We start from the raw sequence: 15,064 nt of genomic DNA, 5'->3' as shown, positions 1-15,064 counted from the left end.
GCAATACACTGTCTAGAAATATAATGGACAGCGGTATCTCCAAAATTATCATGAATTTCATACGTTTTCCCACTGACCACCCAACTATTAAAAGCTCTTAAACAAAGACATCTCCTACATTCATAAATAAATAGCTGTTATAATCCCCAAAGAGAGTTGCATACATACCATCAGTTACATAAATGCTTGCAATAAGGTTCCCTCTCAATTTCCTCCTAGGGCAGATTTCCATCTCTCAAACAGCAAGTTCTTCAATTCTTCAGAGTTCGTCCCCTTGCTGTTCAGCAACAGTGATCCAGTAACCATACAGGTGTATTAAGTGACATCTGTCAACATGAAATGCCGGGACTCTACCAATCTGTTTCCCCAACTCTGCAGTGAAGTGTATAAGGATCACAAATGGTCCTCTCACAAAAACCCTTGTATTCTTTCAACATACTTACATTCGTGTCTAGATAAAATATTAGCACATTTGGACCAACTCACTCTTGTCAACCACAGTTTTTCAGAAAGTAGTGAGTATATATTACAGACTTAAATTTTAGGAGGAAACAGATTAAGGCTTTACCTGAAAAAGCAAATTAACAACTTGAAGTTTCATTAAGTCATGAATTCTGGCAGAGAATTTCTATAGTTACAATATAAATTATATGTTTCCACATGTTTTAGTGTAAAGCCAAATAATTACTATGGCATAAGAAATAGCACACCAAACATATTTCATATTAAACTCACAAAGAGCTATGTTTCTATGAATTCTTGTGTTGTAGTCATAAGTGTCTATAATTAAAATTATAAGTACATGCTGCATAATAAATAAAGACTAAAATGGTGCTGCTTTTAGCTGTTTCTGTTGACAATTTAAATTTTAAAAAGTGAGCATACTTGAAAATTGTTCACACAAACCTACTTTTCAAAACCTTTGAAATATATTCAAGTACTAAACTAATACAATTTGTAGTGCAGGGACGAGTCGGTAAACTCAGAAAAGTACGCATTTGCAGATATTTGATTCTGAACTTTTATTCCAATGAAAAATAAATCACTAATTAATAATAATTGCTAAGAATAAATTGACATCTTCAAAAGAGAAGTTCCCCTAACTCTATGAAAGCATCTGTATTTTTTTACTGGACCAACTCAAGAATGAATTCAAGGCTTAAAGTTATAAACAGGAATCACCAGTGAAATCTAAAGAGATCTAAGAAATAATGTCAGGCCAGGCGGTGGTGGCGCATGCCTTTAATCCCATCACTCGGGAGGCAGAGGCAGGTGGATCTCTGTGAGTTCGAGGCCAGCCTGGTCTACAAGAGCTAGTTCCAGGACAGGAACCAAAAGCTACGGAGAAACCCTGTTTCAATAAAAATTCAAAAAAAAAGAAAAAAAAAGAAATAATGTCAGTATACTATGTAAGTGAAAGCATTACACAACTACCAAGCCCAGCAGAAAATCGGGCACTGAAGATGCATTTTTTAAAAGCCATTTGGACAAATGAACCTGAGCAAAATAAGAAGAGTCACAAAAATACTCATCCTTTCTGAGCATAAATAAGCAAATATTACAATGGTAGGGTAGAAGGACAATTTCCCAAGTGGCATTTTCTACTATGCATGCTCTACCTACAATATCATGTTCATACACAAAGCACATTTACAGAGCCTGTCCTAGTACAGAGTCTATCCTGGAACTCGCTCTTGTAGACCACGCTGGTCTTGTCTTGAACTCACAGACATTCACCTGCCTCCCTGGTGCTGGTATTAAAGGTGTGTGCCACTAATGCCCAGCCAGACTTAGCTTTCTATAGTCGGTGCCATGCCAATGCAAATATTAACATGGTTGCTACAGACTCCAAGTTTATATAATGTCTAGTTTATATATGTCTTTCTATGACAGGGAAATCAAGAGTTCAAAAAATCCTAATTTAACTCAAGAAAATTGCTACACTATATCGTACTTACTGCCTCTTTAATTTCACAGGAGAAAACATGTATCTGAAAGTCCTCTGAACCATGAGAACTCTCTGTAAATGCAAAGCAGTTGCTCTCCATTGTCCCATCATGCCCACGTGCACAGAATAGCACCTTATAAATTGGGAAAGATGCTATCTCCACATTGCTTGACTGGTCTATGATTCTGAAACAACAAAAAATGAGATAAGGATATCAACTATCAAAAAACAAGCCATACCAATATGACATATTTATCTTAAAATCACAAAATGGTTATTAACACAAATAAATGAATTGTCTTCATGTTACTCAAAATTTGAAATATTTTTTATTTATTTATTATGTATACAACATTTTGTGTGTGCATATGTCTGCAGGCCAGGAGAGGGCACCAGACCTCATTACAGATAGTTGTGAGCCTCCATGTGGTTGCCAGGAAATGAACTCAGGACCTTTGGAAGAGCAGGCAATGTTCTTAACCACTGAGCCATCTCTCCAGCCCCCAAAATTTTATATATACAAACACACATACAAAATCATTTCATTTTAACAATTTCTTCATTCTTGTTTCCTATGAGCCAACTCACATACTCACCAAAGTCAATTTTATATATATATATATAAACTATAACTATATTGTCATATCTGTTTCGTACCATATATATATATACATATAGATATATATATATCACTCATTCCAAGTTTTTATGTTATTCTGTTAAAAGCAATGCCAGTAAATGGGGAAAAAGACATTGAAGTAGGAGAATTGTTGGGGAAAAAAAGGTTTCAGCAGAAGAAAGGAGGGGCTAGACAAGGATAATAGAGGATGTGTGAAAATACCCAAAACTCAGCATATATATGCATCATATTGTCAAAGAATTTGGGGTTTTTTTGTTTTTTTATTTGTATTTGTTGTTTGTTTGTTTGTTTTCAAGATAAAGTCTTTCTATTACAAAGCTATGGCTGTCCTAAAACTCACTGTATAGACCAGACTAACCTTAAACTCAGATACACCGGCCTCTACCTAGGATGTTCACCATGAGCACACCCATTAAAGAACTTTTTTAAAGAAGCATTTTTCAGATCACTAGAAATAAAGGTATGTAAAGGGGGAGTGAAAGAGAAAGACTAGCACAGAACATTCCTAGAAAGTCCATTTATTTTTTTTTAATAATTTTTAATGATTTATCTAACTTTATTTTTATATGCATTGGTGTGAAGGTGTCAGATCTCGTGGAACTGCATTTTCAGACAGTTGTGAGCTGCCATGTGGTTGCTGGGAATTGAACCCAGGTCCTTTGGAAGAGCAGTCAGTGCTCTTAACCGCTGAGGCATCTCTCCAGCCCCAGTCCATTTCTTTTTTATTCCTTTCCTTTTCTCTGTATGTGCTTGTGTGTGTTTGTCACAGGGTTTGTATTTGTAGATGTTTGTGTGTGCAGGTGTACAATACTTGAAGAGGTCAAAAGTCGGCCTCAGTTATCAATCCATAAGAGCTATTCCATCTTATTTTCTTTGTTGTTGTTGTTTAGATCTTTCCCAGCTAGAGTGGCAGTCAACAAGTCCCATCAATCCTGTCCCTCAACATTGGGGTTACAAGCATGAAGCCACACCAGAATTTTTTTTCTTTTAACTTTAATGGTAATACCTCAAACTCAGGTCCTCTGTCTTGTACAGTAAGCGTTCTTGCTCACTTTGTTTGCTGAAACAGAATATCTCACTGGGACCTGTGGCTAAACAACAGCAACCCAAAGATCTGCCTGCCACTGCCTCTCATTTTGAAGGCTTGGGAGACAAAGGAAAGTGACTGCTCTACAAGTAAGAGGACCTGAGTTAGACATTTAGGACCTTAGGAAAGAAGAGACTCTGAGTGCTGCACGCCCTGTGCTTGCAATGCCAGTGCAAGAGAGTCAACAGGTAGCTCCAGAAGCTCCCACAGACTAGCCAGCAAGCCAGTCTAGCAAACTTGGCAAATTCCAGGCCAGCAAGACACTCTTGACTCAAAAAATTTTAATTTAAATTTTTAGAAGGTAAATAGCACCTACAGAATACCACCAGTAGCTGTCCTCTGCCTCCACAGACACCTACATGTCCCCACACATATTTCACACAAAGAATATATTAACACAATGTTTTCCTAAGACACTAAAGGCATTTTTATCAAAATTTGTAAATTTGGGGGCTGGGGCGATGATTCAGTGGTCAAGAACACTGGCTGCTCTTCCAGAGAAACTGAGTTCATTTCCAAGCATCGACATGGTAGCTCACAACTGTCTGTAACTCCAGTTCCAGGGGATCTGACACCCTCGCACACAGACAAACATGCAGACAAGACACCAATGCACATAAAATAAAAGTAAACAAATCTTTTTTAAAAATTTTAAATTTACAATGCTATTAGTAGATACTTAGTACTTAATTTACTAGATTAATAATTTGAAAATACCCTCTGCAAGAACAAGTTCTAAGCCTAAATGTAATTTTTGATTTGCATTATAAATCTAGAGAGTGTATGTGAACTCACATTTCAGTCCCACATTTGATTTATAACATACTCACCAACACTCAGAATACTTAATTATACACTAAGAAAAAGAAAATTTACCTCACAGAACCTTCTGGAACATTGGGCACATACAGTGTAACAGCAAAGGGGCACTGACTGGAAGCTCTCATGGTTGCCATTGCCCGTAAAGCCTCTACTTCGCTACGTGGGGAAGAAACTTTCATAAATCCTAAGTAGGTCAATTTGTTAAATAGGACACTGTCTTCTTCAGGAAGTCCACTTGGAGAAGACGGTCCGGGTTTGGAAATTTCTGGGGGAAAAAATGAAAACAATCAAGTCACTAGTACGCATTACAAAAACAAGTCATTTCTTTGTTCCCTTACCACTGGCTCACTAGCCTGTGTAAACTATTAAGTTTTCTAATGAAGCTGCTTTTCTTTCTATTGATTTTCATGATCGCTTCACCCAATTTTCCTCTCTATATAATGACGGGTGCAGGGAGCAGAGTGAGTACATTTGTAATTCTACACACATTTTTAAAGAACTCATTATTGTTAGATAATATCTATCTGCATGTTAAAAAGATAATTCATTTTTAAAAACTATAAATCATTTAAGCCATTGTTTATTTGAACTATAAATATCAATATTTAATTATTTTAGTATTAGTATTATATGTACATATGTTGTTATGCATCTCTGTCAAATTAGACATATGAAACAATAAACAAGGTCCTGTAGTAAAAACATTATACATAGGGAAGCTTACTGATATTTCTGCAACTGAATTTCTAAAAATGAAGAGAAAATTTTATCTATGTAACAAAATATTCATAACTATAGATTCTAAGCACAAAACAATATAGATAAATGGATCTAAAAATATAGACAATAAAATTAGTAAGCAAGACTTAAATTATTAAAAATATGAATAAGGATTTTAATTTTTTTAACAAAGTGAGTAGAAAAATGAAAGGATAACTAAAATATTCTAAATCTGAGTAAAATGGGATCTAAACATGAATCATTCTCTGGAAGGTTATTAAGCAGGAGATTTTTTTCTATGAAAGAAAAACTGTTGCAGTAAATTTCTTCAACTGAAAAAAAAAAAAAAAAAAACTACCTGAGAAGGAACTGAAAGCACCCAGGAAAGACTCTGCTCAAGCAGGAGACAGTATGCAAATGACTAACACTTTGTTAAGTAAATTCCAGGAATATAGGAGAATTAATGTGGAGAAGAAAGAGGCTTAACTAGCAAGAGTTTAAATGTATAAGTGTCTATATTGAAGAATCTCAATGATTAGTCCAGCAGTGGTTGCTCAGGCCTTTAATCCCAGCACTTGGCAGGCAGATCTCTGTGAGTTCAACGCCAGCCTGGTCTACAGAGCAAGTTCCAGGACAGCTGGGGCTACACAGAGAAATGCTGTTTCAAACACACACACACACACACAAAAAAAAAAAAAAAAAAAGGCTTTCTTTGCCAACATTCTCTGACATTTGTGGTGTGGGTGCATAGGCTTGTGGCATGTGCTTATGTTGACACAGGCACATATACATACACACACAAATCTTTTTGTCAATATAAAGGCAATGTTAAACTAACATTTTTCTAGTTTTTGTCTTTTTTTATTTGTTTATTTGTTTCTTTATCCCATTTCCTCATATCATCTTTAAGTATCTGGTTCATTACCTGTATTGGATGGATCCAAAACTAACTGAAGAGAGGGCTTATTTGTTTGACTGGCTGGAACATCTCCAAAGGAGTAGTCTGAAATCTCACTGGAACCCTGACAATCAACAAGTAGGCTGCTTTGTCCTTTCTCAGAATCTCTCAAAATCTCTGCCATGGCTTTTTCCAACTGTTCATCACCATTGGAAGCTATCTATAGGTAGAACAAGACAATTCTTTTTCAATCCTCTTAATTATGAAGCTTAATTCATTAAAAATATTCATTTTGAGAAACTAAGATCTAAAAATTCAAATATATAGTCAATAAATACTGAGAATTTACTCAGTGATACCTAATTTCACATATCCATAACACACTGAAATCCTGAATGATAAAATCAACTGAATGAAAAGGGACTTATTAGTTCCACAAAAGAATTCTTCATAAAACACTGCAGGTACTTTCAAATTACATTTGATACAAGATCCTATTGATACAAGACCAGTGAGATGGCTCAGTGGGAAAAGCAATTTCTACCTACAATCCAGATTCCTTATGGTCAAAGGAGAGAACCAACTCACGAAAACTGTACTTGAACCTCCACACAATATACGGTATCACACACATGCCACACACACACACACACACACACACACACACACCAGAATTTAATTTTATGTGTTTTAAGAGGAAAATGAATGTTTAAATATGGTATATTGTAAATAACATTTAAACAATTATATTTCTTAGCATCATCCTATAAACATTTTTTAATTTCTTTATAAATTCTTCATTAGCTACCAGAGTGATGCTAATTTTCTTAAAGTTATATTTCTGACTCACTGATACATTCTGATACCATACTTAATATTAAGAACAGTCATCAATAAAGTAGCACTTGGTTAGTTCCAATCCTGCTTACAAAGAATAGTTACCAATTCCTATGCACATATAACCAGGTTTGTTTGCTTTCTATTCTTTGACTTACAAAAGGCAACCCAAAATTTAAAAGAGAAAGAAAAGAAAAATATCCAAATGAAAATTCAACTGCCAAAAATATAAGATATGCACTTCTAAACTAATCAGTCGACTACTAAACCATCTGCCAGATTCTCACCACATGATTCAAAGCATAAAATACCTAAGAGAAAATCTTTCAATTAAAACTCAGAAGAGAAACGCAATCAAATAAAATTATATAAGATTTAACCAGTAAGTTTAATCTACATATTACTTTTTCTCTAATTTTCCTTGTATTTTTTCCTCCTAAAATTTCTGATTTTCTAGAAGGTAAATAACCAAAAAAGAATTTTTAAAAAAAAAGTTAAAAATCAAGCCAAATAATTAGCCCCTGGATAATAAAGCATTAAATATTTTTACTATTATCAAGATCATCTAAAAGAATCAATCAAACACTGATTTTTATTATTCAGGTCAGTACTTTAAGAAACCCTTCAGTTTTCATCCTCACGTGTGCTCCAAATAGTTGAAAGAAAAAACAAATTTAATGAAAAATGGTACCATATTAGAAAAAGGAAAAATACCTTCAGCCGTGGCTTTCCATCATCCTTTGTAGAAGTATCATCTGCATGCTGAGGAACCAAAACAAATTCTTCACTGTTCTCTGTGGCCACAGAATCAGATGACCCACTAACCTTCTGTAATGAAGCTCTGACCTCCATTTCACTTCTGCAAACGTCTCTTCCCACATCCACCTGGCAAAACTAAAGGGTACAAAAAAAAAAGTAAAACTTGATTAAAAACAAAGTAGTTTAAAAAATGAACTAAGAAAACTTTATACGACGGTTCATATAAAAAGAATCCTGGCACAGATTGTCTACAAATTAGGGGACTGTCTTCTTGGACTAGGCCACACGGTGGAAATGCATTCTCCCAACTCTTAGCTTTCAGACCAAAAAAATAGTGTTACCTGAAAAACACAAACTAGCCTTATCTCAACCAAAAATTTACCTCTGCTTAACTATTTTGTTAAGAAATACTGGCGGTTTTATTCATTTGTTTCAACAAACAGAGAAAGTAAGCAAGTGACTAGAAAAAAATCTGAAAATTACACAAACAACTGTTCATGCCTGTAATCTCAGATACCCAGGTCTGAGACAGCAAAAGCCTTTAAGCAGAGTTCAACACAGCAAGAAAGAAAAACATAGCAAAAACCATGTCTCATAAAATATATAGTTATTCAGTTACTTTATCAACTCCAAATGCTTTAAAAAATTATCTCCTAAAGGCCAAGTACTATTCTTTGAAATATTTGGGAGATCACTGAAACTGACAAATTAATAAAAATTCAACACCCTAAGATATGTCTTTCTTTTCCAGAGATACTAATATTTAATAACAATCAAAAAACTATTCATACAGGGTATTGATATACCAAGTTCAGTCTCAATAATTAAATACAATGAAACTCCATTCTCTTGATAGATCTGCAGTTTCACAGAAACTCAAAATTTCTAGACATTCATACATTCGTTCACACAACTAATTGTGACTGAGGGTATTATAGCCTACATAACAGACACTGGACCTAATCTTTGGTTGCACGACTAAAGAAGGCTAGGCAGGGAGTCACTGTCCCAAAGTTTAAATACTAGAGAAGGATAAAAGAGCAAGAAAAGGGGAGGGGAAGAGGGGGGAGGGAGAAAGAAAACAAGAGGAAGAGGGAAGGAAAGAGAACAAGAGCGATCATTCCCAATCTAAAAGTTATAAAGAAAGTACAACAGCAAATGACAGAGGAAATAGCATTGAGTGTAAGAGTAACTTTAACTTTAAGTACGTTGGTAGAAAAGGAACTCTTAGACAAAAAAAAAAAAAAAACCTTAAATTAAATGATGTACACTGTCAATACATGTCAATATGACGAGGGCAGGATAACAGGCTGACCTAATGAACACATAACCCTGCAATCCACAGATAGTCCATAAACAAACAAACAAACAAAAAACCCAGAAATGTTATTCCAAATACATCACTTTTCGCTGCTCATATAAATGTGACTGCAACATTCCACTTTGACAGTAGGTGGCACTAAAACCACTAAGCTAGACACACAAAAGGGGGGGATCTAAGTTCAAATTGCACATTTAAAATTTACTTTTAAACTTTTTCAAAAAAAATCAAAATTCCAATGAATACCCACAAAAAAGGAGTATACTCCTCAGCCATCTGTCATGTATTGCTATTATATAAGATCCTTCATTTATTATGTTCTGTGTTTATGAAACTCCAGTATGGGTTTGTCTTCTCTTCTCCTCTTTTAAGTTGCACTTTGAATCCTTACTTGCCAAAGCATCACACAAAGTATCAAATGTGTGGTCAATCGTTCTCCAAGCTACTGTTTGTTATATTTTTCTACCTGATCTCTAAATGTTGGAAGTTCTTTTCCCTTGCCAACTCACTGTAGCCACCATCTCACTATGCTCACAGTCTCACAGATTTCTATCCCAACGCAAATATTTTCTCTCATTTCCTAACTTGGAATCCAAAACCATTCTTGTCATTTCCAAAGAAGTTTTATCAGTGTCTTTAAGTCAAATGTGACCAAAGAGAATTTTTCTTTTTCCTTTTTTTATCATGTGCATTGGTGTTTTGCCTGCATGTATGTTTGTGGGGGGGGGGGGGGTGTCAGGTCCTCTAGAACTGGAGCTACAGACAGTTGTGGGCTGCCATGTGACTGCTAGGAATTGAACTCAGGACCTCTGGAAGAGCAGCCAATGCTCTTAACCACTGAGTCATCTTTCCAGTCCACCAAACAGAATTTCCAGTCAACTTTCCATCACTGCTTCTCATCCATATTTCTCGTTTTAGTAACTAAGCCACTTTCTACCAACTTAATCAAAGAAAACTAGATGTCATCCTTACTACTTCACTCTTTGTCAGCAGGTTATGGTCAGTCCCTCTAAAACAAACCCCTCCTCTATCTACTTCCAGAAAAATACTTCCAACAGAAGAAACAGGATATGTGAGAGCATACATAAAAATTATATTCAACTTAAACTTGAGACTAAAATCATTTTTGCTATAATTCAAACAGAACCCAGCTTTACTAGGTGCACACTCTCTGATTAGAACACCTTAATCAAAGCAAATTCTTTCCCATGTTACAGACTTGACTCTCAGGACTACTACACCTTCTACTATTCACTTTCATTCATGCGTTTAACACATACTCCATGAGTCCCTACTATGCACCAGAAAATATACTCATTAATAAAAGCATTGTCTCTATCTTCATAAAGCTAACATTCTCATTAAAGAATCTAGAAAAAACAAATCAAGATCACACCCTGATATAAGTACTACAAAAGGTGTATGAAAATGCTACAAGGAAACATATTACTTTGTAAGCTAATTAGAAATTAATTCATTTGAAAAGTAGGTTCTTTTACATTGCTCTATTTCAGTGGCCCCATGTTTTTCATAGCAGTTGTATACTGAAGTCTCTAACTCTGTGAAAATAAACTTTCTCCCAATAGATCAGAATTTTAAGCTGTTTTTATCACAATTTTAAGCAGTAATAGTTAAAAAGGCCTGTCATGAATGTATAACATATAAGTGGATGACAGTCTGCTTTTATCATTTACTATTATAAAATACAAATAAACCTATAAAACATTAAAATTTATCAAAAACACAGACACACAAACATTAACAGACCATACACAATACCATTTCAAGAGAAATGTATAAACACAAAGATTCAATTATCATAAGTGTGTAAAATGAACTGTAGCACACACTATAAGCATAACTTCACAACAGCCTCCTATGAGTATAAGAATGACTTCTGTGAATGTGAACTAATCATCTTCATGTGAACAGTTCGTCTCCACAAGAAACTGCATATGGTAGGGGCTGGAGAGATGGCTCAGAGGTTAAGAGCATTGCCTGCTCTTCCAAAGGTCCTGAGTTCAATTCCCAGCTTTTTAAAGAAAGAAAGAAAGAAAAAAAGAAAGAAAGAAAGAAAGAAAGAAAGAAAGAAAGAAAGAAAGAAAGAAACTGCATACGGTATCAGAAGTGATCTCCCAACCTTGTGCCAGATGTCAGACCAGAAGCTACCCCCATGTGACCAAATGAAAGAGAAGAATCATAGCAAGAAAAAAACACTCTATTCCAAACAGAGAAAGAGAAGGAAGGGTGTCAAAATTCACAAAGGTAGCCATAGGACACCTCAAAAGTTCAGGAAAAACAGGCAGGTGCTCACAGAAAAGAAGCCAAGATGAGCACAGCTCCCTAGAAGGAAGATGGGAAACAGGAAAATCCTCCAGAAAGTTCAACACTAGCCTAAACAAGGGAAACACAAGAGCCCACAAACTCAACAGATGTTCCTCAGTGGCCCAAGTACACACAGCCTCCAACCCACAGGAAGCTGCTCCACCACTTCATCTTCCCTTTCTTGTCCCCCACCCCACCCACTGGTATTTCCCCCTGTTTCTTTTTAATAGATTTTAAACAGTAGTTTTGCTTCCTTATAGCTTTAAAAATGTTTTATTTACATATTTTTCATTATTGGGCCATCCTTTTGCTTTTCTTTCCCCTGACCACCATGTTTATTTTTTCTCTCTACTACACGTTCAGTAATTGTTACTGTTGTTTTTCAAAAATAAACAGTAAACCTCTTTTCATTTTTATTCTTCTTCTTACACTTATCTAATTTTTTTCTAAACGTTATTATTTAATTTTTCGTTTTCAGCTTTTATAAACTCTTGGTCTTTTCTCTTTCACTCTAAAACATCCTTCTCCAACCCTTGTTTAACTTTGTTTTTATATTTTTTTCTTTCCCTTCCTTTCTTCATCTTATTCATTTCCTTCTTACACAATCTTAAATAATCTTTAACATCAGAAAACATTTTTTTACTAGTTGACTTTAATTGTAAACTTGACACAGCCTAGAATTGTAGCACAATTAATAAAAACCCAAAGACAGAAATTGGGGTTCAACCTGAAGGTCAGAAAACTAAAACAGCCAGCCACTGGCTCTTACCTCTACCTCAGTCCAAAATGGACATCCTGCCTCCAGGAAATGCAGGACTAGACTGTGTGTGAGAGCTATCTCCTCCCATCTTACAGTCCTCTCTAGTCCACCAGGTTTGTATGGCAAACTAGTGTAGCTACTGGGATTAAAGGGGTATGTCACCACTATCTGGTCTGTAAGGCATCACAGTGAGGCTGTTTTACTCTCTTCAGGCAAGCTTTATTTACTAAAATTCAAATGAAATATCACTACATAGAATCATCTGAGAACCCTTGACTGAGAAGTTAAATAGATTAGACTGGTCTGAAGGCATGTCTGTGAAGGACTGTCTTCATTGTTACTTGATATAGGAGAGTCCAGCCCACTGTGGGCTGTACTGTACCTACTAAGATGATCCTGGGCTGATAAGAAAACCATGAACCTATGTATAAGTAAGCTGGCAAGTAGATTTTTTTTCCCCACGGATTCCCTTTCTATTTTTTTTATATATATATATTTCTTTTTTTTATTTATTTTTTTATTTTTTTTAATTAAGAAAAGAAGAAAAAAAACATAAACAAAAAACAAGTTTCCACCTCCTCCCAGCCTCCCATTTCCCTCCCCCTCCTCCCACCCTTCTCCCCCTCCCCCCACTCCTCTCCCCCTCCCTCTCCAGTCCACAGAGCAGTCCGGGTTCCCTGCCCTGTGGTAAGTCCTAGGTCCTCCCCCCTCCGTCCATATCTAGGAAGGTGAACATCCAAACTGGCTAGGCTTCCACAAAGCCAGCACATTAAGTAGGATCAAAACCCCGTGCCATTGTCCTTGGCGTCTCAAGTCCAAATGGATTAAAGACCTCAATATCAGCCCGAACACACTGAAAAGGATAGAAGAGAAAGTGGGAAGTACCCTACAGGAGATGGGCACAGGAGATCGCTTCCTATGTATAGCCCCAGAAGCACAGACATTAAGGGCAACATTGAATAAATGGGACCTACTTAAACTGAGAAGCTTCTGTAAAGCAAAGGACATAGTCACTAAGACACAAAGGCAACCTACTGACTGGGAGAAGATCTTCACCAACCCCACAACAGACAAAGGTCTGATCTCCAAAATATATAGAGAACTCAAGAAACTAGACTTTAAAATGCTAATTAACCCAATTAAAAAATGGGGCACTGAACTGAACAGAGAATTCTCAGCAGAGGAAGTTAAAATGGCCAAAAGACACTTAAAGTCGTGCTCAACTTCCTTAGCAATCAGGGAAATGCAAATCAAAACAACTTTGAGATATCATCTTACACCTGTCAGAATGGCTAAAGTCAAAAACATCAAGGATAACCTTTGCTGGAGAGGCTGTGGAGGAACGGGTACCCTCATCCATTGCTGGTGGGAATGCAATCTTGTGCAACCACTGTGGAAGTCAGTGTTTCGGTTTCTCAGGAAATTCGGGATCAACTTACCCCTGGACCCAGCAATACCACTCCTGGGAATATACCCAAGAGATGCTCTATCATATGACAAAAGCATTTGTTCAACTATGTTCATAGCAGTATTATTTGTAATAGCCAGAACCTGGAAACAACCTAGATGCCCTTCAATGGAAGAATGGATGAAGAAAGTATGGAATATATACACGCTAGAGTACTACGCTGCGGTAAAAAACAATGACTTCTCGAATTTTGCATGCAAATGGATGGAAATAGAAAACACTATCCTGAGTGAGGTGTCCCAGACCCAAAAAGATGAACATGGGATGTACTCGCTCATAATTGGTTTCTAGCCATAAATAAGGGCCACGGAGTCTACAATAGGTGAACCTAAAGAAGCTAAGTAAGAAGGTGAACCCAAGGAAAAACATACAGTTATCCTCTTGGCTAAGGGAAGTAGACCAAATTGCCGGGGAGAAAATTAGGATCTTGGGGGTGGGGTGGGATGGGGGTAAGGGGAGATGGGGAGAGAAAAGGTAGAAGGGAAGGAGGGGGACTTGGGGAATCAGGAGAATTGGGATAAAGGAAAGGTGGATAGGGGAGCACAGAACCACAATTCTTAGTTAAGGGAGCCACTTTAGGGTGGGCAAGAGATTTGACCCTAGAGGGGCTCCCAAGTGCCCAAGATGAGGTTCCCAGTTAGTTCCTTGGGCAGCTGAGGATTGGGAACCTGAAATGACCCTATCCTAGAGCAATACTGACGAATATCTTGCATATCATCATAGAACCTTCATCTGGTGATGGATAGAGATAGAGACAGAGACCCACACATGAGCACTGGACTGAACTCCCAAGGTCCCAATGAGGAGCAGAAGGAGGGAGAACATGAGCAAAGAAGTCGGGACCACGAGGCGTGCACCCACCCACTGAGACAGTGGAGCTGATCTACTGGGAGCTCACCAAGGCCAGCTGGACTGTGACCGAAAAAGCATGGGATAAAACCGGACTCTCTGAACATGGCGAACAATGAGGGCTGATGAGATCCCTTTCTATTTCTTACTTGAGTTCCAGCCCTGACTTTCCCTCAATGATGGGCTATGACCCACAAATATATGCCAAATAAACTCTTTCCTCCCCTATGCTTCTTTTCATCAGAATGTTTTTAATCACAGCAACGGGGGCGGAGGGGACTAGAATACTATTCTACATTAGTATTCCCTTGGGCTGTGGTCACTAATGATGTATAAGTGGCTTTAATGGACATTAAGTGTATTTCTATATCTTGCATAGTTTGACACTATTGCTATTATAATTGTTTCCTTTTCTCTAAGTGGTAACAAAGAAGAAGGTCTCAAGTGCAATAAAGTCAGAAGAGATACTGAAGCCTACACATAGGCAAATCACACAACAGATACACACACAAAAAAAAAACTCTAAAAGAATTGAGCTACTGGATTCAAAGATACTAAAAATGGGTAAAAGACTAAGTGAAAGGTCAGAAATTTACTAGTAAAAATGATCAGTGACCTCAAAGAAGATAT

General features: G+C 36.7%; 1 protein-coding gene across 4 annotated transcripts in view; it reads right to left on the bottom strand.

Annotated features, from left to right (window-relative positions):
- Rabgap1l (RAB GTPase activating protein 1 like) overlaps positions 1–15,064 on the bottom strand; it is a 615,176-nt gene that overhangs the window by 555,330 nt on the left and 44,782 nt on the right. For 2 of the 4 annotated variants that reach the window (XM_041662748.1, XM_041662751.1), the window contains exons 2-5: positions 7,667–7,846; positions 6,143–6,335; positions 4,552–4,762; positions 1,959–2,133 (exon numbers count right to left, since the gene is read on the bottom strand). In XM_041662748.1, the coding sequence (XP_041518682.1) occupies positions 1,959–2,133; positions 4,552–4,762; positions 6,143–6,335; positions 7,667–7,804 (717 nt within the window). In that variant the 5' untranslated portion in view covers positions 7,805–7,846. The remainder of the gene's footprint in view (positions 1–1,958; positions 2,134–4,551; positions 4,763–6,142; positions 6,336–7,666; positions 7,847–15,064) is intronic. The other 2 variants (XM_041662749.1, XM_041662750.1) reach the window with 2 other exon arrangements.

Source organism: Microtus oregoni, unplaced genomic scaffold (assembly GCF_018167655.1).
Source record: "Microtus oregoni isolate MIOR12 unplaced genomic scaffold, Mior012 000013F_ref0000133, whole genome shotgun sequence".
In the NCBI taxonomy this organism is placed as follows: domain Eukaryota; kingdom Metazoa; phylum Chordata; class Mammalia; order Rodentia; family Cricetidae; genus Microtus; species Microtus oregoni.
This window is presented reverse-complemented; position numbering and strand designations above follow the sequence as displayed.